We start from the raw sequence: 25,293 nt of genomic DNA on the forward strand, positions 1-25,293 counted from the left end.
GCAAGAAAACTGGTCACATTTCTTGGACAACAATTACATTGCATGTGGATTTGAAACAATGGATGTAATTTGCAGCCTAGTGATCAAAAGGAGTTCCATCGGCATGTTGAACACAGGAAGACGTCTCTGAGCTACAGTGTTAAATGTATTCATGGGCAGGAGAATGTCACACAGTCACCATTGATGTTTATGCCGTCTGTTTTCTCCACCTGTGTCGTGCAAACTTCTACAAAAGATATTTATTCAAAACGTGTATGTTGAGACAAAGTACTGTAACATAGAACATTTGATTTCATGTTCTGAAGCCTAAAAATCAAATGTACTTTAAAAGTATACGTAAGCCACTCCAATGTTTTTGTCAAAGAATACTGTTTGTTTGTCATTCTAAGCCAAAAGACTGAGGAGTCCAGGGTGATTTAAGTGAAAAATGCCAATAAATATGGAAATCTATTCAGACTGGTTGTTGAGTGTTTATTATGTCATTAGACTATAAAAGCAAACGGTTATTTAAATGTATATTATTACATAACTACACATTTCAAAACTTATTCCACTTTTAAATCCAATCTCACACCCACATCGTGCTACATGTTAGTTTGTTGTGTTCAGCAGAAACTTCTGTTCAATCTGACTGGAGCGCCATTACAGACCGGAGGCTTCACCCCCTGAACACAAAACACAGCTGTAAGTGTTTCACAGTACATACAGGTCAATTCAAATATATAGTGATCAAATCTGAAATGTGTCGAACAGCAATGGACAAATATACAGACTCAAAGTATCTTATTTGCAATAAATATTTCTCCATCATCACTACTAACTTTACTATGGAATATTTCCCATAATTCTTCACATGGATTTTTACCCGTATCAATATTGCAAATGACTAAATTAGACAGTTAAATAACTCACCTTGTACAGTTCGCAAACAAAGTGGAAGAGAGACGACAACACCGTGTCCTCATTCTCCTCTGTGTATTCCTGAACAGAAACGGTTCAAGATAAGTCCTCCCTAATGCAATTGATCAAAGCTTCATAGCATTGTACAGTTTAATACAGAAACTATAATCATGGATGAGTTACATTACTTTGACTATAACGTCTTTTAGTTTAGGATATTTTGATCACAGGTCCTTGATATTAAACCTGCTTTTTTTCTCCACTTCAGTAAACAAGATCATCCTTCTGTACAGCTCACATTATATTTAAAAAGGGGAAACTACAATTTTTTTAACATTATAAAAATGAGTTAAATAAGTAATCATACCCCTTCAAAATCGAGAAAAGCAGAGGTGTGCCTCTTTTAATTGCTTTAGGTCTTTATCACAGTGTTTTACCCCGTTGACGGTGACCCAGGGGACATGCGTGTGAGCCGGGTGCAGCGCTCTGGTCATGACAGCGTTGGCGTGCATCAGCTGGCGTCCCAGAGCTCCCCTCAAACAGGAGTCCACACTCGACCATAAGACCGAGGGAGCATACAACTGGAGACACTGTAACAGATAAACACTGTGCGATTGATTTTCATTCATTTTCTAAATTTAATTGAGATTTTCGAAAAAATTGTAGGCTTGTAGACAAAGAGTTAACAGGAACCCTCAGTTCTTCTCAATCCCTGGAGTGAAGTAGAAGAACTACATTTCTATTCATGCTTAAAACTACGCTTAAACTTAAAAACGACAATTGTCAATGTGATGCCAATTTAGGCTTTGCAGAGCTCTGGTTATATGAAACGCCACGACAATAATTACTGTCAGAAGGGAAGTCCTGCAAAGCTGTAGATTGACATCTCTTGCAAGTATCCTTTTGCGTTTGATTTGAATAAAATATGACGTTTTGTTCAAACAGAGCTCTTTTTCTTGTGCAGTTTGCTCTGCAGGTACTCACAGGCTGGGCAGCGTTGAGAACATTTTCAGCAGACTCCATGCAGTAGATGATCTGAAAGGCTGAGGGTCCCGTCAAATGGATCATGCACGCCTGAGGAAAAGATCAATCCAGACAATGAGATCACATTTTCCCATATTGATTAAAACGTGGCCGAGCTACCGTGAAGGTGAGAGATGGTTCTGACCTCAATCAGGTTTCCTCTGCATTCAGGCTCTCCGTGCTGGCAGGTGAAGGGAGAATCTGCTGACGGGTTTTCCTAAAAAGAAGCAGGACACCTTTCAGTAGTCATGTGATGATCATTTATCCATTAACACAGTGGATCAGCGTACCCTGGCGTTCCCGTAGGGGACCAAAGTGACTGTCATTATGTCCTGTAGCATTGTCCAGGTGGGGAAGAGCTGCTGGGTGATGAAGACTCTGCAGTCTGGACACAAACTCTCATAGTACAGAGTGACCGATACTGGAGGAACCGCCTGATTTGGTCTGGTAGCATTCACCTCCATACACTGTTTCTGGACCTACACAAGAAAAGATTAGTAAATGTGGTTTCTCAAATGTCAAAATATGTGTTCAACTTTATATATAAAAGACATGCGGGCTGTGGCTAAAACATTCAAACGCTCATTGGATTCAGTAAAAATGTAAAAAGAAAAAAAGTAAAAGAATTTTTTTTCCAGAGAGCAAATAAAGCAAAGTGAGATCCTGATGCAACTATTTTCTAGTTTTATGATGAATGAGAAAATAAATTGTTTTGTTTTAAAACAAATAGAATACCGAAAGCCTTTAAAGGCTGTTGGGAAAGACCATCGGAGAGACCCGTAATACTGTTCTGAAACATGCGGAGGAAGAGAAGCCAAGGCGATCTAAATCCTCCCAGGTATGGGAATATTTCACACTGAAATGGGGGGTGCTAGCGGATTTCTTTGCAGCGCCAGTCGTTCTAATCGCCGCGCTCGACTTCAAGGTGTAACCTTTATTATTGTTCGGTCTGAAACGGCGCGCCCAGTGACGGGTGGTGCAGCAATATTGTTGTTCGGGTGGAAATCGGGAGAAAGGTCGGTCCGGGAGATTTTCGGGAGGGGCTTTGAAACATCGGGAGGGTTGACATGTCTGGTCATCGCAGCCCTGGACCATCAGGAGAACAAACTCACAGCAGAGTGGGATAAACTGCAGAGGCTCGAGACCCTTCTAGAGCCATGCAGGGAAATCAGTCTGTGACTTATCAAATAACATTGCTTTGATTATTTTCTGAAATGAATTAAAAAAATCAAATATCAATAACATGTATTTATGTAAAAAATAATAATGATGATAATAATAATAATTATGTATCTGTGTCCTGTTATTTATCTTTGGTATGCATTTCAGAAAGAAAAAATGGTTAGGACTCAGGTGTGATTAATCATGATTAATCCACTGAAAATTCTAATTAATTTGATTAAAATTTTTAATCATTTGACAGCCCTATTTAAAACACATCAATGGAGATAAGCATTTTATTTGTGGCTTTTAATGCACAGAGAATTCAGCTTTGCCTTTTTAGTAAAAGGCTGCCCGATTTTCCTTGAGCTTTAAACTGATTATGGGTCAATTTGATTTGATGCAGAGCTGCTCTGCCGGTCACATGAAGAGCCACTGGTGTTCAATTTATGAAGCATGACTCTCATTTAAAAAAAAAAAAAAAAAACGAACAACACTCAAGAATATTAATGTAGTTCTTGTTATCGGTGTTAAATTATCACATATTTTATTTGAGAATTTACTTGTGTCCTCATCTATAAAGAAATTATTTAATATTGACAAATGCATGAGGTGACTGCTGTAAAACTTGAACGGCCTCGAAGTCTACCAAAAAAGGAAAGAGATAACATTTTTAGAGAGTAAAGCTGCACAAAACACCTCACGTATCTAAACTGTGTTATAAGCAATAAGTGAATTAACAGTTACATCCTGATGAGAACAGTTAAGCATTTAATTACAGTTCACTACCACGTTAACATCAAATCATATTTTTGGTTTACGTTTGCAATGAATGCGCATAAAGATGCACAATTCCCAGAGACCCCGGCAGGTGTGAAAAAACAGACTCGTGGAAGTAGATTCCGGTGTGTTTATTGTACTCACGTTGCATGCTATCGCGATCTCCAGGGACCGACACCACTGAGACGGCGGGTAACGGCAGGACGGTTTCGGGTGATACGTCCTGGAAATTCCCAGATCAATACAGAGAAGTAAAAACACAGCGATCAGTCCAAAAGGCGTCATGTTGGATGTTTGTGGTCCTCGCGTGTGACGGAGGAGAAACAACTCAACGCTGGTCCTCAAGAACCGCCCAATCAGCCTCATCATCAGCTGATTGACTCCAGGTGAGAAGGACCGCTGCTGCCTTCAGGGACCCCTGGAAAGTTTTTGCTTATGTCTCCGCAGATACGGTAGACAAAAACAACAAATAACATCGGGCTGTTAATGTTGGAGTACAGTGTCTTAGCATTTGACAAAGATGCATCATGATAAATGACAAAAAAACACGATACGATAACTGCTGGCCATGATGGTGAAGCCTCCACATTAAGTTTGCATACTGGTATCAGTGCGGGATTTCGCCGCCCTCTGGTGGTCACAAATGAGCAGTAAAATATGAAATAGTGCAGTTTTAAGGAAATTGTCACAGGCCCAATCCTGATGCCCCCAACATTGTGAGAGGCGCTGTAAAGGTGTCAAATGGTGTAAATATACAAAGGGGACAGCATTTTGCTGGGTAATTAAGAGGTTGTTGTCAATTGATCTATTTTCTTGGAATTCTTTAAATGTAATGTTTTAATGAGTCACGCTGTGTAACGACGTCTGCCTGCATTCCTCTGCTTTCGTGTGTTTTCATGTTGCATTGACACTCTTTTTCCTGTTCCTGTGTCAATTGTATTTGCCACGCTGAACACCCATGTGGTGACCTTTTCTTCACCTCTCAGGTTTCCACACTTCCACTGGTAAATTATGGCTTGGGGGAAATCCCAGGCCAAAGGCCCAGCGGTAAGACTCATCATCCACTTTTACCGGGTGCAACATAGAAAAGGTTTAGTCCAACGATATAAATATTACCGTGGATACATGTGTGGTTGAAATATATTTTATTTTATTTAACCAGCCTAATTGGGTTTAAAAATTTGTTTTGTAATGGAGACACGGAGGAATATTTCTACACAGTACAGTAAGTCGATGTGCAATAAATTGGCTAGATGCCTGTACATCCACAGAAAATTGGTAGTGTGCTGCAGCACATTTTTTTTAATATATATTGCTCCTAAATATTGTAAATGTAAGTGTTATTTGTCATGCATACTTTATACTTTGTTTATCTAGGCCTGCAGTTTGAATCCAATATCACCTTGAACATCGCAAGTCTTCATCCTCAGGTTATCAAATAATACTCACAACAATTCATTCCACTATTATCATCTCAAGTTTATTTGGGGATCTGAAAGTGCATACATGAACAATGATGTTCTAAAGTGGGTAAAGTCAGGTTTTACACCAACAAAAATGTTTGAAACCATCTTTTTTTCAGATATATCTTCTGAATGAAACACAGGCTATTTAAAAATAACTGAATGTAAGTTCACAATTAATACATTAAATAAGCAGTTACACCTTCCCAAAGTAAAATTAAAACAAAACACACGCCACAATGGGGAAAAAATTGAAGTCAGAGTTACAGAAACATCAAGTACTATGTTGAATGTGATTAAGAGACAAGGTCGAGGTATTTGATCATAAGCACAGCCAAAATGAAACAAAACTAATTACATCAAATCCCTAGATTTAACATTTAAAACTCCCATAAAGAATGATCCTGGAAAACAATCCTATCTCCTAAAATGTCCTGGTTTGATTAGTTGATGGAGCAGAGCACTGTGTGAAAGCAAATATCACCTACTGAACAACCTCCTTCCTCTGGAGCCTTGCATAACCCTAGCAGATCCTCATTAAACACAGCCTCACCCGTACTTACTAAACCATTGACTAAACGCTTAAACCATCCAGTAGCTCTGACACAGTTCCTTCTGCACATGACTAGTTCCCTCACTCAGCTCCATAAGCCAAAACACAGACACGTCTGAATAACCACCTGTGCATCACACACGACCCCGACCTCGACGCGCTCTGCAGACACTCGTACCTGTATTCACTTTATTAGCCGGCCCCAGTCGCCTGTATCAGAATCAAACATTTGACATGCTCAGCCACTATTCCAGCTCTCACACAGCACCCTCTGCTCCTGTGCCCAGGTGACACACGACTTCCTGCCTTGTAGCTGGAAATTGGTGTTGATTAAAAATCACATCCAATATGACCTTCATTCCTTACATGGAACAAGTGTGAAAAAAAGCAAACACATTTAAAGCCAGCATTATTACAGCTGAAACCATCTCGATCTTACAACACCACTCACAAATTGATTGTATTTAGCGCAAAATACAGTAAATCTTCACAAGGTTTCTCGAGAAGAAGAAATCCAGATTTTACAAAGTCTCGCTTGTTGACAGACTGTCATAATATATTTATATGATTATTATATTTTTGTTTTGTTACAAAGCTTTAATTCATTAACATAACATTATTCTTTATGATGTATAATTCTGTGCACAACAGCAAATCTATGCGGGTAATGGATGTTAGAGCATAAAGTAACAGTAGGTTATGAGTCATTTGTTGGACAAAACTTCACTACTGTGATTGCAGCTGAAAGCACATCATGACACATTTTGTGATATGAGAAACCAACTATTCTCTCTTTTTGTAATATTTTTTCATTATTTCTGTATTCATTTTTTTCACACAATGATAAAATGTTTAAGCTACGAAGTGAAACAGTTACGAGAGAGAAACGTTTGCATCTACAAACAACATTGCTATTTAGTGGACAACGCATTAAAGAGATTTTTTTGTAAACTCATATCAGTATTTTATCAGTGCAACAACATGTCAATCTCATCAGCAACTTGTCTATATTTAGCACCACCACCTGCTTGAGCAACAGGGTGGATGTAGATGAAGACAGTCATAGTGTCTCCAACAAGCAGGAGACACTTGTGTGCAAACACTGCTTTAAATCTAAACACCACAAAGAACTGCTGTTGTCCATTTTGTTTTTTGTGCACATACAAACCGTACACCTTTTCTGTATTTTTGCTACAATGATATATTCAGTTTCTTTTCTTTAATTATATTTCACAATATTAAAAAAAATTTCAATTCGAAGTGACAAACTTCAATTAAGCACTTTATCAATCTATTGAGTGTGCAAAAAAAATAAAATAAAATATGACGTGTCCTAAATGACAAGGAACAGATTCCACATGCCACATGTGCATGCGACATGCCTTGCGTAATAACAGTCGTTTATGTGCATCCATCCATGTTTACTGTAAATAACAACAAAACATATGACATTTTAATGAATGTCCAGTTGGGCTTTGGACAAAAGCATCAGCTAAATGACATGTAATGTTACTTTAATGTAAAAGGATTCATGTTGATTCATTCTCAACAGTCTGATGATTGTAGATTTTGGGACTTTTATTGAAGACTGTTACGTAGTCTTAGGCTGTGGTCTAATAGTCTTTAAAAGGTTTTTCATTTGAGTGAAATGACCTGGTTAAATTCTCTAAATGTTAAGCAAATGTTCCTAAATGCATTAATTCTTATCACCTTTCACAAAGGGTAGACTGGACCTCAAAGGGAAAGGAAATCATGTTGTCCCACTATTCATTGTCTTTAAGTGAAGGACTATTTGTCATTTGGCGACAGACGATCACCGTGACTGACGAGGCGTTTTCATATGATCCTATTAATTGGGTTTCCTGTTGATACATATGAGTGTACAGCAGGGTAAAATACGTTTTTACTTCACTTCTATGACTTGTAACATATAATCTTTTTGTATTCCATCTTCACATCATTGTGGTCTGAGCGTGTCAGACCAAAGGCAGGAACCCATCAACGTCGCCTAATCTAAGTGTCAGATTCTCTTATTAACCGCGGTTGTCTCGGACTGTTTGACCTCAGCCTTTGTTTCTACATGGGAGAATGCTAACGCTGCCCATAAGCACTACAAAGTACTACAAAACAACATCAAAAGCTGACCGGCTTTTCAAAATGGGCTTCTTTGCTCCACAGAGTAACTAAACAAGTTGAAAGTGCGGCTCGCACTGGCTTTTTCACAACCTGTGTGATACAAACACTGCAACACTATATCGCAGGTTTGTGCGTTCACAAGTATAACGGACCAAACCCAACACAAGCGCTTTTCATTTGCTTCGATATTCACTCATCCTGTATGATGGAAGTGCATTTAAGAAAAAACTACAGCAATGAGTGCTTAGCACCAATGATGGAGACGAAGCCAAAAAAAAACAACAGCTAAGAAAAGGTAACAAAACATGTCGTTCATAACAGAACCAATATTTAAAACAGTGCCCTGCCATTATCTCCACATTATAAGTCTTAAATGCGTACCATTCCAATGCAATGCAAAAAATCCAACATTTACACCTTTCTAAGTGCCATTCAACAGGAATTGGAGAAAACTGAAAGCTGAGGGAACTTCAACTTGTGACCACTCAGTTGAGAGAGAGAGAGAGAGACAGAAAGACAGAGAGAGAGAGAGAGAGAGAGAGAGAGAGAGAGAGAGAGAGAGAGAGAGAATTCAAAGTAACCCATTAAACAGGAAAAAATACATTAATGGGTAGCCAAAACTAACAATGTCATATTTTTGCTTATAAAAATAGTTTTTCCCATTACAGCCACACACACACACATGCACGTTCAAAAGAGTCCCTGTTTCCTAACCCGAGGGCTGCAGGACCAGAATAGGCCGTAAATGTGAACAACCCACATTTAGGTCTATAGGTTTGTTCTGCTGCTGTCTTCCAACCGTTATATAACAACACATTAAATATTATAATTTCCTCATATTTTATTCTAGCATACTGATTGTAGTATACGAGTATTTGGGTATTTGTGCTATTGTAGCTCTGTGTCCAGCTTGACACGGGTCTTTAGAGCATTGCGATTTGCACCCAACATCATACTCCTGTAGGGGACAAAACATCTGGCCTGAGAGTAAGACTAAATAAATCATGCTGGCTGCAACAGGAACATTTAAGGGCACTTTCCAACCCAATTTTCTAAAAGACCTCCACCACACCCAGAAACGTATCAAAGCTCCTGGTTAGCTCCAGCTGAATCCTTGGAAAAAATATAGAACTTTAAATACAGCTGTCTGATTAATCAACTGTTAATAGGAAGCAGTAGCAACTGCTTATTTGGTTGTTATTCAAAAATGGGCAAGTACATCATTCAAAGAAATTCTTTAGCTAATGTCCTGTGCCTCATGTCTGCTGGTTCACAGTTAATACCCGCCTATACGTTATAACCATCACCGTAACGTAATAAACAAACACATTTACAGATTACAACAATTTAAGCTTGATTGTCTCATTTTTATAACAACATAAATCTTCATCTGCCGATTGATTTCTATAATAACTCTAAAACCTTGTACGCATAGGGGATATAAAGTAAAATATACCACAGAGGCTATTCCCTATTTTAATGACAGGAGAAAACTGTGGGAAAGTGCAGAATGAAGGTGGCAATAAGAAAATAACTTATATTCCACATAAAAACATTTTTTTCAACCAGCAACATCAATATGTGAAATGAGTGTCTCACAAACCTCCAACTCTCATTTCTGTGCTTATATGTGTTCTGGTTGTCTTGTTTAGATAAAGTGCTTGTGTGTCACCTCAGTCTCTATAGTGCACTAACCACAGTGCAAATGTGAGTCCCATCCTGAGCTTAGTTACCTAGAAGCACCTTAAACACTGCAACCGCGCTGACTACACGTATTTAAGATATATCCACTGTGGAGGGAGGATGGCTCACACCATCACCTCCATTCTATATGCGAAACTTAATATTTGCCTTTTCAAGTATTTATGATTTCTTGTGCTTTACTTTCAGAAAATAAATAAATAAATAAATAAATATATATATTTGATGTATGAATTTGTGGATAAATTCAGCCAATTTCTCTCCACTATGAAAAACCATTTATACTTGAAAGTAGCAAGCCAAAATGTTGGTTATTGTGCTCATAGAAAGGAGTTAAGTATCAGTATTCTCCTGTGGTACCCTTTTAATGCCATTATAAACCACTGTGCAGTTAAGAGTCTTTAACTTGTATACTTCTACTTTAGCACCATCATCAGTTTGGGAATCTGGCTGGGACCAGTACTGTGATCAGGTGGAGGCAGTATTCCAGTACTTCTTCAGTATGTAGTTCAATGACAAATTCAGCTAAGTACTTAATGTGTTTTTTTTTCCAAGCAGATGTTGAGCAAATGGGATTTCTAGTATTAGCAATAATAGCTTCAGAAAAATAAACTGGCTAGCAGAGCACAGAGCTGCAGTCGAGAGGCGACCATTTCTGTTTAAGGTGACAACTGATCAACCAACCAGCTTCATTGAGATGCTGTTCAATATCTGCCCTGGGTGACTTAGCGTAGTTTTTGAGTGACTGTTGTTGGGTAATAGTTTTTTTTTGTTTTGCTGTGACATCGATCCAGTGTTGGTAAGCACTCAAAACGTTTCTGATGACGAAGGGGTGACAACACAAACCGGTACTTTGTTAGCCTGGCAACTGTGTCCATGTTGGTGCATCCGGGGTGGAAACAGTAAAGCTGTGGGGGAGCGGCGTCGTGCTGGTGCGTCTCAGCTGGGCTGCTGGCTGAGAGCAGGCCAGGCCAGGGTTACATTCAGCTGCTGGTTGTGTTGGATCAGCGATGTGTGTCGATAGTGCAGGACAAGCTCTCTTAGCGATGGGTACTGGTTGAAGGGCTCAGCGAAGCCGTACCCTGTGGATGTTCTGTGGATCACACAATGCTTCACATCGCCATCCACACTGCATGAGACAAAACAGAATGGGACAATAGTAATGATTAAGGGACAGTCCGAGGATAGTTTGGATGTCTTTGTCCAACACATGGTGGTCTCATCACTTTTGTTGAAAATGTGGCTGTGTTGCGTTGGGATTAGCAGTCAGAAATGATGAGATCTTTACGTGATACAAATGTAATGGTACTCACACAACAGAGCAGGCAAAGGAGCCTCTCTGAGTCTGGCTGTCTCTGATTAGGAAGGTCCCGTCCTTCCGCCCTCTCAGCAGCTCTTCTGCCTCCCTACGCCTCATACCACCAACATACCACCTTCTTTCATCCTGGTCGGGATCTTCTGCCAGAGTGTAAGGGCTAAAGGATTGGATTGGGAGTTGGAATGCTTTGATTAGGAGAGGAAACATATACATCTTAAAGCCCACTATTGTTAAACTAATAGTAACAATAATTAGGCCCCATCTGATCGTTCACCACATTGATGCTAGTTTCATCATACAAACAGTATCAATCAGTCAAAAACTGGTACAGTTTTTTGTTACCACAGTTGCCAAAGTTGGTGTTTTTTAATTAATTCAAGCCTGTTACATGTGAAGGTGGTTGGCATACTGCACAGACCCTTCCACACCCAGATGTTTGCATGAAGAGATACGCATGGAAGTGTGTTTCTGAATATTGTGAGTGTCACATGAAGTAACTAATAACGAATAGTGAAATATCTTGAATGTTCTACACTTTTCCGTTGACTATTTTTATTTTAATTTACTCGACCAGGTTAAATGAGGATACTCACTCTTCTTCTTCGTTCTTGATACCCAGCCAATCGTTTATCTGACTCTGTCTAGTGCCTTGCTGAGTGAGCCACCTGACACATGGAGGAAAAAAAACAAAGCCATATAAGGATAAAGTTTCTTCCAACAAGAAAATATTATCATTGTCCATTATAGCTTGAATAGTCAGCGGTCACATAGCACGTCTCTTCATTTGACTTTACTAGAAAGACACGGTCCTCCCATCAGGCATCGTGCTGAGCAGGCTGGACATTCATAGCTGTGGCAACATGAATGACAACAGCTGATTGTTTTTTACATGTTTACCACTCAGCTGTCACAAACCACAACTGGTTTGTGAACGGCTGTTTGGAAGCTAACATACATATATATACATGTATATATATATATATATATATATCAGATGAATTTGTCTGATTGTAATTGACCGTAATCAACAATCTTGGTGACACGTCTGTTACGGCCCGCTGGGGTTTAGGGCCCCATGTTGGGTGACCTGATATCCAGAGAGTTATAATGAGCTTGATACAACAAACAATTATTCCATTCTAACAATGCATTTATCAATGAATAGAGGTTCAGGATATCGGTTTTAACGTGTCTATAATCTGAACTGAGGGGCCTGTCAGAGTTGGTGAAGAAGGACGTTTGAATATTTTTTTTAAGGTTCAAACTATTCAAAACCTATTTTTGAGCTTTGTGTACATGAGACCGTCTCCTAACTGGCTGTGCTGTGTACAGCGCCGTATTGAGCTGAACTTTATTGAAGATGGAATGAGGAGATTTCTGTACAAAACCTGCCCTTTTTACTACACGAAACCTTGATATGGCGACAGGGAGATTGAATGAAAAGAATCCTACTTGCTGTTGGCTGTATTGGTAGCAGAGGTGTGGACTCGAGTCATGTGACTTGGACTCGAGTCAGACTCGAGTCATGAATTTGATGACTTGAGACTCGACTCGACAAAACGTACAAAGACTTGCAACTCGACTTGGACTTGAATACCGATGACTGGTGACTTGACTTGGACTCGAGCCTTTTGACTCGAGAAGACTTGCTACTTACCATGAAAACTGGGGGAAAACATTTTCACACCACCGCGCCGCTCTGTTTATCTGCATCTGTCAAAAAAATGTGCGCCACCTGTATGCAGAGAGCGCGCGCTGCCTGAACAACATCCAATCACTGCAGTCCATTTGACCGTATCAACGAGACAGCTCGTTCATGGTTACAAAAATCGGGATTTTTGAACCCGGATACAGACTCCGATGGAAATCCTCGCCAACATTATGTCAACGTCCGTTTTAAAGTAGTGTAATGAGCTGAGTTAAAGTTATTAGTTAATCAGTTATGCAAATGTTGCATGTGTTCACGTTATGCTCCGTTACCAGCTGTAGTTACGCGAGACAACCCGAGTTTTGGGGGGCCGTGTATGCGGAAGTGTTCGTTCGGCGTGGTGACCGAAGTTGAGTTGTTTTATATAAATAAATGCAGCAGAGTTGCAAGCCAGTCATCGCCTCCTTATTTACGCTGCAGCATTGGGGTGAGCGTTACAGTACTATAACACAGTCACAGTCGATCCACCATTACCCTTTCCTTCGTAGTCTAGGTCTGTGAGGCAGCGCACCATCACCCAGGGTTCCCCGTCCCCACTATAATAAAAGGACTCGAAATGACTCGAAACTAAAATGGTACGACTTGTGACTCGACTTGAGACTTGTTGGCTGTGACTTGTGACTCGACTTGGGACTTGCTTCGTCTTTGACTCGACTTGACTCGGGACTCGAGGGCAAAGACTTGAGACTTGCTTGTGACTTGCCTAACAGTGACTTGATCCCACCTCTGATTGGTAGTGTTGCTTATTTTCACAATCTAATATAATTTTTTTCTTTTCTTTTCACCATTTGAATGTATTTTCCGGTGTAGGAATATTCGGTGACAGCCGTGGCCCAGACCTGCATCCAATGTTTTTGGATCTAGAAGATGAGGCGCTGAAGGGTTTCACTTACAGAAGGTATTGATCTCGGATCTTCCTGAGCTGCACCAGGTCGGGCTTCAGGCTGTCCATTTTCTGGTCAACCTCCATGTGAGCCACCGCCTTCCTCCTCAGCTCCTCCTCCAACTTCTTTTTGCTGTTGTGGATCTCCTCCACCCTGAACTGAAGCTCATCGGAATTGTTTTGAATCCTAGAAGGAAGAGGAGGAGGAAGAAGAAGAGGAGGAAGAGATGGTTTTTGCAAATGCAGAAAACAAGTCAAGACATCACCCAAAACGGACAAAGTCAGAAGCAAGGCTCGTCATTTTGAAGCGTACTTGTCTGTCTGCGTGATGCTGTCTAATGTCATGAACATGTCGATGTATTCTTTGCTGTAACGTTCTTGTGTTTCACACTCCTCCTCAAAGATCCGAATGATTTCACTGAAAGCCTCAATGGCGGTCCGCTTGCTCTGCAGCTCCTGAGGAGGAAAGCAAACCAAGCTTCACTTTTACCGTCGAGGCCTTACAGCCAGACCGAAACAACGGATGTATTTAGTGAAATAAAGTCTCAATGAGGAGGATGCTGTTGTACCTGAGAGGTTTGGTTAAACTTCTCAAACAGACGATCGTACTCTTTGCTCTTCTCTTTGTATTGATCCTGAAATATCCTCAGCTGCTCTCCAACTGCATCAATGTCAACGTCAACCGCGATCTGCTGCTACGGACGATTAAGACATTTAGGAAGAACATTTTGAAAGCTCATGATTCATTCTATCTAGTCTGAACATTACAGAAGGTTTGGTACATATTACATAAATATCCTTAAAATCAACTCATTTTTTTCCTATTACTGCTCTGATGCTTCTCAAATCACATGTAGGGCTACATAGTTTTAAATAAAATCACAGCAATAACAAATAACCACTACAATGAATGAAACCAAAAAAGGTTCACTTATTTATATTCAGTAATTATAAAGTTTTAATGGTAAACCCACCTGCTGGTATCTGGTTATGGGATAGAGTAGCTTTGTGTCCAGTTTTGAGTTGTACTGGGCCAGAGATTTATTCTGGTAATACTGGATCAGGTTCACCACAGAGGGAAAACCCACTGGCTCAGAAAAGCCGTACCTCCCCCCACGATGGAAGATCTTTATCAGTCTGTTGTAGCCATCTTTCCTACGAAAAAGATCAGATTTCTTTACCAGGTCTAATGTTGCTGTTAAGGGTAATTCATGTGTTCACAAGTTTATTGATACAAAAATATAATTAATCCAACAAGGGACTAATTTATTTTCCTAATGTAAGTCTTTTTAAGTTAAGTTAAGGTTTTTTGGGGTACTGTGGGATCACATTCCTGACTGAGAATTGTAATTCCACCGTTTGGTCACTAAAAAATTTGGCCGAGCTTACAGTCAATGTGTTAAGAGCTTGTTCCGGACCAAGAGGAAAGAATTATGCTTAAAGTTATACTGGACTGATTGACAGGTATCTCATTGTCATGAAATTCTGACGGGAGTTTGAGCATCGCTTAAATCTTTCTAATGTGTATTACTGCCAGCAGCCAATATTAGGAGTCATGACGGACTTCTAGGTAGAGACAGGAATAAAAGGCATCTCGTATCAATCAGATTTTTGGTTGGACTTAATGAACCAATGCAGACATTATCAGCTAATTCAACTAGTCAACTTAACACAAACCCTTGAATTAAGCTCAGTGAACTTGTTTAATCAGCTTTCACACAAGCCCAATGAGCTTTACTTAGCGGGCAAGTAGTGTTGTTTTAATCAGACCTACGTTCTAAAGCACCATTATAGTACAAGTCCAGTCAAAGAAAATCCTTTGTTTACTTCATCAATTTGTATCATTTTTTGTACTGTTTTCAACTCTTTTCCGCTCTTTTCAATCATCCATCTGTGGAGCAAGGAGCTGTAAGACATCAATATTTCATTTTCTCTTCAGTGAAAGATTTAGGTGGAAAATATTGTGATTTGAAAAAATTCTCCATGTCACAGAGCTCAGCACAGATGTTTATCTGGTGCAAGATGTTGAAATTGCCAGCCAGTCAAAATTAGACTTCTGGAATCAGCGTAAGATGATCGGAGCTGTTTGGTTGTACTGATAAATTCATTGTCCTGTTTGGACCCTTTATCTGGATTCCACAACCAAGCAACAAAATGTCATACTTCCAAACAACAAAGCTGTAGAACTGAAACCTCACCTGGCGTCATTCCCTCAAACTGTAATAGAAATGTCTAAACTTACAGTATAAAACCGCAAAAAGAAATGTAGACTTAAAACTAGCAAATAATAACTGACCTCTGACGACATTTTGGATTTGGGAGAGATACAGAATACCTATTACAATCCTATTGTTAGCTTTCCAAATACTTACACAGGAATAACACTTCACTAGCTGTTGAAATGTAATTTAGTTAAGTGCTCACAACACATAGAAGTCAACAGTAGTTACCTAAGAGTCAGAGTGTATTCCCCCTTAACCTTACTGGAGGCATCACGGACCAGGAACGTGCCATCAGGAGTGTTTCTCATCATCTCGTTTACTTCCTCTCTGGGCAACAACAAAAGGGCATTACGCATTTTAAATCTGGTCATTTGGGAGTTTTCATTTGTGTTTTTAATTTTAAACTTCAACATTTAGAACAAAACAGATTAACCATCAACATGCCATATGAAAACGTTCAATACCTGGAGGTATTGCCCCAGTACCACTCAGCATCCGACAGATGGTTGTCATCAGAGCTGCAGTCGCATGCTGCCATTGCATTGGTCTTAGGTTGAAGTTCTGACCACAGATGAAAAACAACAAACTATTATTATACAGAAAGACAAAACCAAAATCTACATAATCAGAAAATCTACATAATCATCATTATTATCAACTATATTATTATTATTATAATTATTAAGTCCGGATGGTGGAGGTATCAGGCCTAAATGTACTTAAAAGTATGAAGCACTAGTTTTTTTTTCATTTGATCAGCAGGTAACTTTTGTCATTATTAAAAAAATGACATTTCAAAACCGGAGAAGCGTTGAATATGCAGTTCCCGAATGGATTAAATAAGCTTCAGAACATCTTTTATACTGTTCACAAGCCGAACAAAAAGGTGCATGAGATTACCTCCCTCCTCGACAATGTCGGCTCTTAGTGCATCAGACACCTCATCGTGATCGACGGGGGAGGAAGAGTCCTGCGGGAGCGCTGTCAGGGTGCGAGAGCGAGCCTCGCCGTCGTTCTGGTCCTCCTCGGGCTCCGAGAACTCTGCAACATCAGCGGTGTCACTTCAGGCCGGGCTGCATGTGGCCATCTGCACTTTGCGGGAGTTCAGCTCACACTGCTGGCCCACTGACAGGGACTCCGAGGGGAGATATCGTTGTGTTGCTTTAGCCTTGCACCACGTGGGGAGAGTTTGTCCAGACTAGTCTGCTGGCAGGTGACACTGTCTGACTGCCTTAAATACCAGAATGGGCACTCCTCAACACCCGGAGTCAACCGCCGGACTCTGCTCGGGCCCGACCTCGCCTTGCTTCGCCTTGCCTAACAAACGACAGCTGTCTGCAGCGAGATGCCATGGGCATGAAGGACTGGAGCTGTTGATGGACTGCTGTGTGTGATTGTGTTGGTTGTGTGTGTGTGTGTGTGTGTGTGTGTGTATTTGGAAAGCAGGGGAAGTTGAGAATCTGTCGTCAGGCATTTCATCTACGTGGGAATCGTTTGTGTTTACTCGTATGTGAGAGGCGTGCCGTTAGCAGTTGATGTAAATCATCCCTTCAGCACTTGTGATGGTATGTCTGAAGATGCATTCAATTGCTGCTGCAAATAGAGCCGAATGTTGGAGGAATCACATATGCTGTAGTAAAATTAGAAAGAGCGTTAACTCATTAGCCCAGAGCCTGCAAATAGTGAAGCTCTGTCCAAACTTGTCCTGTACAGAAACCTGAGAAAATCTCTGCGTCTTATTAATGCTGAATGCACATGAATCGGTTGGATACAAGCCTTTAACATGGCCGTATTTTGCTTGGTTTGCTAAAAAGATTAGTTGATTAATTGGCTGAAAGAAAATTGACTGGCATCTTTTGTTATAATGCTCTCGTCAAAGCCTTTTTAATTAATTAATTGCTTACACTTTTACAGTAAATTGAACAAATATTTTTGTCAGTCAATATGAAACTTTAATTTGTGGAATTTGTAAATATTATTGAGCCAATTTTACAAAGTAAGAGTAAATGTATTAACTGAGATTTACAACATTGAATACTGCGATGCTTCTTTTCGTTTGTATGTTCACAGCCTCTCACTTCACTGTATTAAAGAACCCTTTAGCTTTCATACACAAACATTCAAAACTTTAGGCACGATTGTGGCTTTTAGCCCTCAATGTACTGAAACAGCTTAACATTTCTACTCACTTGTAAATGCATGGTTACCATCTATCATCGATATCAAGTGATATAATTGCTGAGTTTTATTGTCACCTAGAGGTGCAAATGTTACACTTAACACTTTTAAGAAAAAGAAATGACATCAGATAAATGTACTAGGATGTAATTGACAGGAACTTCCTAACAACTGTAATGTTTGATTAAATGGAGACGACATTTGATTAAAAACATCCTTGCACTTCAACCAATTAAGACATTTTAGCAACACCAACATTGTTGCTATGAGATTGATTTTCCATGATTTTCTCATCTAGTTTACTAGAATTCTTCAAATAGATCACATTTACTATTCTAGGAAGTCCTATCCATACTGATGTGTAAAAAAAAAAAAAAAGAAACACCAAAGCTTACCTGCAACTGCTGGTGAAGGCTCAGGCCTGGTAGCAACGGATATGTCTGCTTGCTGTTGTGATTGGTTGAGCAGTGATGACATTACAGAAAATACAGAATGAGGCCCAGGATTATCCCCCGTATGGTTGGCGCTCTGGTCGATGCCCGCAGCTCGGTCCCTGAGATGGAGGGATGCTAGTGACGACGTGGGGAGGTCATCTTGCTGGAGCTCATCGTCCTCTGCACTGTCTAGCGCTCTGAGGTGGAAACCCGCTTCTGCCATTTTTTGCAACGCGGACCGAATATTCCAGCTGGGCTTTATTGAGTTGGAGAAGCTGTGGGATTGTTGGGTGCTGTTGATCACATACTATCAGCTTGGAGGTACAATCATGGCTGAGGAGAGAGAGTGGCGCAGCAGAGTTCAAGGCTGCCCCGTGTTGTGGAGGTGGAGCATTTTCCTCAGCCTGAATCCCCGGTTGAACTTCATCACAGAGCAGAGCGATGACGTTGCGTCATTGTGTTTTCCCTTGAATGTACTCAGTGGCCGTTTTCTCTGTTCTGCTTCACAGTCATTCGCTTAAAGGGATTCATAATCTTGGAGCTACCCAGAACAACCACGGTTTGTTCGTGAACAGCTGACCGCCTGCTTCAAAGGCACTTTGACACTAGTTATTGAGCTGTAAACCCAGTAGTGAGTAACAGACCGAGGCACGGCCGTCTGATTTCATTCTTACGCATCATCTCATGTCAGAAAACCTAAGAAAAGAAAATGCATGAATGAAGTGTGAGGATTAGTACTGAGAATTAGGAAAGTACGCCTTTTTCAATGCAAACATGGGGCCAAATAAGGGTTTAATAATCTGCACGGTGTCACAAATCTGTCCCTTATTTGATATTTTGGACAGTTAAACAGGAACTTGTAGCAAATAGTAAACAGCTGGTATAAGAGGTAACCTTTAGGGGATTCCTGCTTAACAAGTTTAGAAAAACATAATCACTCGGTTACCGACATGTTAATACATAGCATATATATGTTCCACACCGTAGTTTTCTGATAGGTGTCAACACATCATTGTCAGGCTTAAACCATTATATTGTAAAGAATCCACAGGACTGTGACTTAATCTGCTTTCTCTCCGAAGCATCTGGGATTAGTCAGCAGTTATTACCCTCCTATACCCTTGACAATGAGACCAGAGTTAGATAGGGGGGGGGGGGGTGTCATCTGTGCTGCAAGATTTAAATTGTTATAACTTAATTGTCATCAAAATGTGTTATAATCAAGATAAGATTATTTTCATACCATAATTGACCGGATCCCATCAAAATATATTTGAACAGAAAATTAGGTTAGAGTTGCTAACCTTATAAGCAATTTAACAAAAACACAGTAATGTGTAACTTCCTTTACTAAATCCTTTTCTTATTTATTAAATCTTATCAACTAAGCACCATTTCTCAGCACCATTTTTCTGTTATCATAGAAATCTAAAAAACTTGAAATAATACTGATTATGAGACAACTCTAATTTACTTTTTCTATTGCTTCTGTTAATAAAAATATTACTTTGAATGGGTTCAACAGTAATCTGTAACAGTAGAATCGGTATTTACTGAGCGATAGAAATTTGCCGATCAAAATTCTAAGCGTTGGAAATGGCGTCGACATAAAATACTTCCAATGTTACCCAGCCATGGAGTCTTGGTTGACGGTGTGAAAGGGACATTGTGTCCAGATTCTATTGAGATGATGCACAAAAAAGTCCTGTGATTTCTATAACTAATTTTCCAATGTTTTTATACTTTCTTAAAAGCACATTGGGTCTATTGGTTTATTTTATTGATAACCTTATTTGATCAATAGCAACATTTTCTATTCATGTCTTTAGTTGAGAACAACGTGCTGTCCCAAACTAGGATTTGCTAATCAAATCAGAGTATATGTGTTTTCCTTGAATCATGCATAATTATTGGATTGGTAGATCCATAAGAAAAAATAGTAGTGAGAAACTAAGTTGGAGACCTGAAAATCTCTTGACGTACCTTGCTTTTTGAAACGCTCTTTTTAAAATGTCACTGACTTTGTCGGACAATTAGAATTGTCATTCAACCATGAAAAATTGAAGAACGTATTTATTTTGATTGTCTTCCGAACGCGTTTATTGGTCAAATATGCGCTCGTACTCGGTTATTGATCAGTGTTGTATCTCAAAAACGGGACGGCTTATATCGGCCATATTTCCCATAACGCATTGAAGCTTTCTATCGTCCCATAGCGAAGCCGAGGAATGACGATGCCATACCGAGGATGAACATGCACACAACTTTCAAAATGGCAACTTCTGGTGTAGACAAATTCCCAAACAGCCTGAAAAAAAGAGAACCATTATGATGAAACTCAGCAGGACGGGACAGTACGCACCTACCTGGGCCAAGACAGAAGGGACCGGGCAGCGGGGGAAGCCGACGTTTCATCGACATCCATGAAGGGTCGAAGAGACGTAGCAGGACGCACACGTGGCTCAGATCAAACCAACCACCGGCCTCGGTCCTCACGCCATCCAATGTCCCTCTACCCCCCCTCTCCTCCCAACCCGTACCGCCTCTCTCCTGTTTCCTCCATCTTTTTAAGATCCTCTCCACTTCGTTGTTGTCCATCCCCTCCGAGTGTCACATTTTCCCACTGTGCTGTTCCTCTGGGTATTTCCTCTCCTCGTCACGATGCTCCTCGTGTCTTCGTGAAAATCAAGCCTTTTCCATGACACTTAGAGTTTACTTTTGCATGCAATGCACACAAAAAAATGTGTGATGCAGTATAAAAAAACTGCAATAATATAAAAGCATAACCTGCAAAAAGCATGTAGGTTTTAGATCTTGTGCAGGTAAATGAAAGGCAAAGGTAAAAACAGCTCTACTCTTCGCACTGTAACTCTTTTTCACAGTTTGAAAGCACAGTGTGAATGCACAGTGGGGGGACAGAAGCATGAACACGAGTCGGTGAAAAAAAAAAAAAAACTCATATATAAATAAATAAGGGAAGGATGCCACTGTTGCTATACAGAGCGAGAGGCTTAGTGGTCTCCTGAAATCCTATTGGCCGGCCTGTTGCCATGTGCTCAGGAGTCAGCAGAGATGCTGCTAACAAATCAAGGAAATGTTCTAATATTAGACTGTATGTATCTAGGCAGCGGGAGCCCCTGACCTCTCAACTCAGCCAGCGCCGCGTTCCGCTTCACAGATCAGCATAATGAAAGAAATGGTGTGGAAGTAACTGGTTAAAAAAAGACGTTACGGCACCGTAGACCCAAACAGCTGACACGGTCCCCCACCACCCCAACTCACTCCCTGACACCCCAGTGAGGACAATTACAAACATTCAGGAGAAAAAACATTTGTCTTCACTTGATATTGCTGATATGATCAATTTTATGAGACACAGATGTGCTGTGATTACATTGTGTTTTTGTTACTGGACAGGTTAAAGAGCATTTCGTTTATTAAATATCTTGATTGAGTGATTTTATTTGTTTTATTTTTAGCTGTCTTATACTTACAAAGTAGGTCCTTGCATTAAAAATTCATCAAATTGTAACCGAGCAAGAGATATAAAGGGTGGTGCCTATAATTTGTTTTCTGGTTGATGCTTTTTTTACACCTTACCATTTCTTATATAGTATTGCTAAAACTTCTGCCAACGCATAACATGTATTTCTATGTCTTATTTTGAGGACATGGCATTTCCAACACATTCATCATTACGTATTTGCTAAGTAACTTCAGTAAACAGGGTTATTTTTCCTCTAATCAAACTTTAAGAGAACATTTTTTGAAATCACCATATTATAAAAAGGATAGTTCCATTTCAACTTGTAATGATTGTATACCAAATCTTATGTTTTACTTCCTGGGTAAATAAAGTGTTCCCCTGAAAGCAAGTTCCCATTCTAAGTAAAAAAAAAAAAGAATTAGAAAATAGAGCTTTGCTGTCTAGATCTTACTACATTTGGGTTGATGACAGAGAGGTGCCAATACTGTGCATCTTGACCTATTGCAGGCTGCAGGTGCAGCAGTGTGTTTGACAGGTCTGGGGGAAGTTAGGCTGGATTTGTCACTTCCATTGAGCTGTTCTAATTGGATCAAAGCGAGAGACAGACACAGAGATTCAGAATGGGCTTTATTTGGCCAAAAATGCTTTCACATGGATTTTACTCCATTTGTGCTCCTCTTACAATGAACAAACACAGAAAAAGAAATACCAAGGGACAAAAACAGTACAGGTGGACAGATAAAGGTAAAGAATAACAATACATCTTTATACTAGTCAAGAACTCTGGAAATTGTAAACAAATATGAATATTGCAAAATAATTGCTACCAAAAGAATATATATAGAATAGTTTTTCCTACCAGCACCGCTGTGTGGCTTAAATTAATCACAGACAATTAAATCATGAATTGCATTTTTTTTTCCTGATAGTTAATCGGCAAATAAAATTCACGGTTGTGACAGCGCTGCTTGTACCTGACAGTCAAAATGGATTAAATATGAAATCAAGCAGTGTCACCCTTAACGCTTCAAAAGACCAATTCACTGAAAGTAAAACTGGCAGAGATGTGTGAGTTTGACTGATCACAATAGCACCATTAATCTAAATGTCTAATTATATCTGACAACTAGTTTGAATATCGTGTGGCCTGAATAGGAATAGAGGTGGAGCACTTCAGACTTCATCAACTGGCCCGATCTGAACTTCTTTTATCCACTGATGAACTATCGTTCACTTCCTCATTGTGAGGTTAAGGAACTCCTTCCTGGTTGTCGGATCATCATGGAATTTTCCCAGCATGACACTTGTAACAGTGCTGGCGTTTATCTTCTGCACGCCTCTCATCACCATGCACATGTGGCTGAAACACACAAACCAAGGTGTTTACATTTATGAAATGATGATTTGCACAGAATCAATGAGATGTCATAGATGAGAATTGAAGAGTCATATTTTAAGGCGCAGTCCAATGGATAGTTTTAGTTTCACAATTTTTTTGGTGTCTTACCAGTGCATGTATCAAACAATATCAAAGAAGCTAGGAGAAATTAAAATACACCTATTGGGTTGACCGTAAGAAATTATAATAAATTACAGTCCAATATGAATGAGACACTCACACAGCCTCAATCACCACGGCTACTCCTGCCGGCTCCAACGCCTCAGAGATGGCAGAAGCAATCTGTTTGGTTAGACGCTCCTGAACTGTGGAGAAAGTAACACATCGGATGTTACACACAGATGTGAAAAGAGATGAATAACATTACAAAAGGAGACGTGTGTGTGTAAACAGTATCACTGCTTTAGTTTTGACCTTGAAGCCGCCTGCTGTAGATCTCAACAATTCTGTAAAAAAGAAGAGTATAACAGATGTTGGTATGTTACTTTGTGTGTGTGTGTGTGTGTGTGTGTGTGTGTGTGTGTGTGTGTGTGTGTGTGTGTGGCCGTGTGTGTGTGTGTGTGTGGCCGTGTTTTATTCACCCACCTAGCAAGCTTACTGAGGCCAACCACTTTCTTGTTTGGGAGGTACGCGATGTGAGCCTGGAATATTTAAAGAAACTAATGTCTCTGTATAAGATGCGCAATGTACATATTAAAGTACCCTGAAATATACACGTGCAATCAAGAGTAACCCAGGACTTTTTGGATGAATATGTTTTAATTGATCTAATTTTAATTTATTTTGGGGACACTGAATAGTTACCTTGCCAAAGAAGGGCACCAGGTGATGTTCACAAAGCGAGAACAACTCTATGTCCTTGACGATAACAATCTCTTCGTGGTTTTCATCAAAGATCGCATCATTCAATATATCTGTGGATTAGATGTTAGCTTTGTATTCAGTGTTCATACAGGAGCAATAGATTAATTCAAAAGTGTCAGCCAATTAAATCATCAGTTAGAACCCAGCATATATCTAAGAAAGATTTACCTTTGAATCTTTTATGAACATTTGATCTTTCATGAATCAACCAAAATGTTATCAACGTATCCTTATTATTCCCTTCAAAACAAATTTGAAAAGTCTTTACATTCTAAAGTGAAATGAATACTCCTGAAAGTTTAATATTCAACAAGATAAAGAAGTGCATCCTTACCCTGAGTTGTTTCATTGTATCCTTTGGTGAGGAATTGCATGGCTTTGACTGCACGTAGTGGTGTTCGCAGAAGTCCCTCCCGGTGCACATCCTCTCCGAGCTCACTCAGTATGGTTCTGTAAGCTCTCTCTACGATAGACATCTTTTCTGCTTCTACATTGTCCTTTGACTCCTTTTCTTTGCACAAACTATTATGTTTGCACACGGTCAGATTCCTGTCGACTCCTCCGTTCATCTCTGGAGCATGTTGGCACTCCATCATGGCTCCTAACTCAAACACACAAGGAAATAGGACCAGTAGTACACTGATTGTTCTGTGGCCTCAGAAAGAACACGCTTTCTTTTTATACCCTGATTTGGGAACGTATGGCGTCAGCGTCACTTGATCCTCAAGACCCCGAGCAGAAAATGATTATATGTGAACAATTGTCAATTTGAGTGGGTGGGCTTGAACTCGCCTCACTGACAAGAAATGGATTGCCATAAAAATCAATTTCATATTTCCCTGAATTAAATGCATTGGAACAGCATTTGACTTATCCTGTGATTTAAGTTGAAATAGAACCCCATGCTTTGATTTGAGGTCACAGAGGACTGCCGCTGAGCAGTGAAATGAAGTTGAATAAGGTTCAGCAGATGGCTGACATATTGTCCTGGACTATGCAGGATTATCCATTGTACAGTGGTGGCTACAAATTCTCATGTATTGGATTTGATAGGATTTAGAAATAAGGATGGAAACAAAAAAT

At 39.8% G+C, this 25,293-nt stretch overlaps 3 protein-coding genes and 1 long non-coding RNA gene across 6 annotated transcripts; 1 reads left to right on the forward strand and 3 right to left on the reverse strand.

Moving 5' to 3' along the window:
- Positions 1-421: 421 nt before the first annotated feature.
- Positions 422-4,249, reverse strand: LOC119216918 (gamma-interferon-inducible lysosomal thiol reductase-like). The gene is made up of 7 exons (XM_037470153.2): positions 4,009-4,249; positions 2,214-2,402; positions 2,069-2,140; positions 1,885-1,974; positions 1,338-1,490; positions 913-981; positions 422-665 (listed from the first exon to the last, which is right to left on the reverse strand). The coding sequence occupies exons 1-7, from the start codon at positions 4,231-4,233 to the stop codon at positions 606-608; spliced, it is 858 nt and encodes a 285-aa protein (XP_037326050.2). The 5' UTR covers positions 4,234-4,249; the 3' UTR covers positions 422-605.
- On the forward strand, positions 4,128-13,946 carry LOC119216920 (uncharacterized). Its single transcript, XR_005120174.2, has 3 exons — positions 4,128-4,250; positions 13,554-13,641; positions 13,818-13,946. It is a non-coding gene; the product is annotated as an uncharacterized LOC119216920 (long non-coding RNA).
- LOC119216917 (phosphatidylinositol 3-kinase regulatory subunit gamma-like) lies at positions 5,323-21,390 on the reverse strand. Of its 3 annotated transcripts, none has more exons than XM_037470150.2 (12): positions 20,827-21,390; positions 18,422-19,156; positions 16,749-16,889; positions 16,313-16,409; positions 16,077-16,175; positions 14,601-14,781; positions 14,196-14,321; positions 13,940-14,082; positions 13,637-13,813; positions 11,629-11,700; positions 11,031-11,192; positions 5,323-10,846 (listed from the first exon to the last, which is right to left on the reverse strand). In XM_037470150.2, exons 2-12 carry the CDS (start codon positions 18,681-18,683, stop codon positions 10,657-10,659), a joined length of 1,650 nt encoding a protein of 549 aa, XP_037326047.2. In that variant the 5' UTR covers positions 18,684-19,156; positions 20,827-21,390; the 3' UTR covers positions 5,323-10,656. The 3 variants fall into 3 exon arrangements, with proteins under 3 accessions (XP_037326047.2, XP_037326048.2, XP_037326049.2); XM_037470151.2 differs by having other exon boundaries at positions 20,823-21,390; XM_037470152.2 differs by having other exon boundaries at positions 14,196-14,318; positions 20,827-21,389.
- Positions 21,391-22,576: 1,186 nt separating this feature from the next.
- LOC119216759 (GTP cyclohydrolase 1-like) lies at positions 22,577-24,930 on the reverse strand. Its single transcript, XM_037469867.2, has 6 exons — positions 24,545-24,930; positions 24,151-24,260; positions 23,932-23,987; positions 23,761-23,792; positions 23,567-23,651; positions 22,577-23,307 (listed from the first exon to the last, which is right to left on the reverse strand). The coding sequence occupies exons 1-6, from the start codon at positions 24,804-24,806 to the stop codon at positions 23,178-23,180; spliced, it is 675 nt and encodes a 224-aa protein (XP_037325764.2). The 5' UTR covers positions 24,807-24,930; the 3' UTR covers positions 22,577-23,177.
- Between the last annotated feature and the right edge of the window lie 363 nt (positions 24,931-25,293).

Source organism: Pungitius pungitius, chromosome 7 (genome assembly GCF_949316345.1).
Source record: "Pungitius pungitius chromosome 7, fPunPun2.1, whole genome shotgun sequence".
NCBI lineage: Eukaryota > Metazoa > Chordata > Actinopteri > Perciformes > Gasterosteidae > Pungitius > Pungitius pungitius.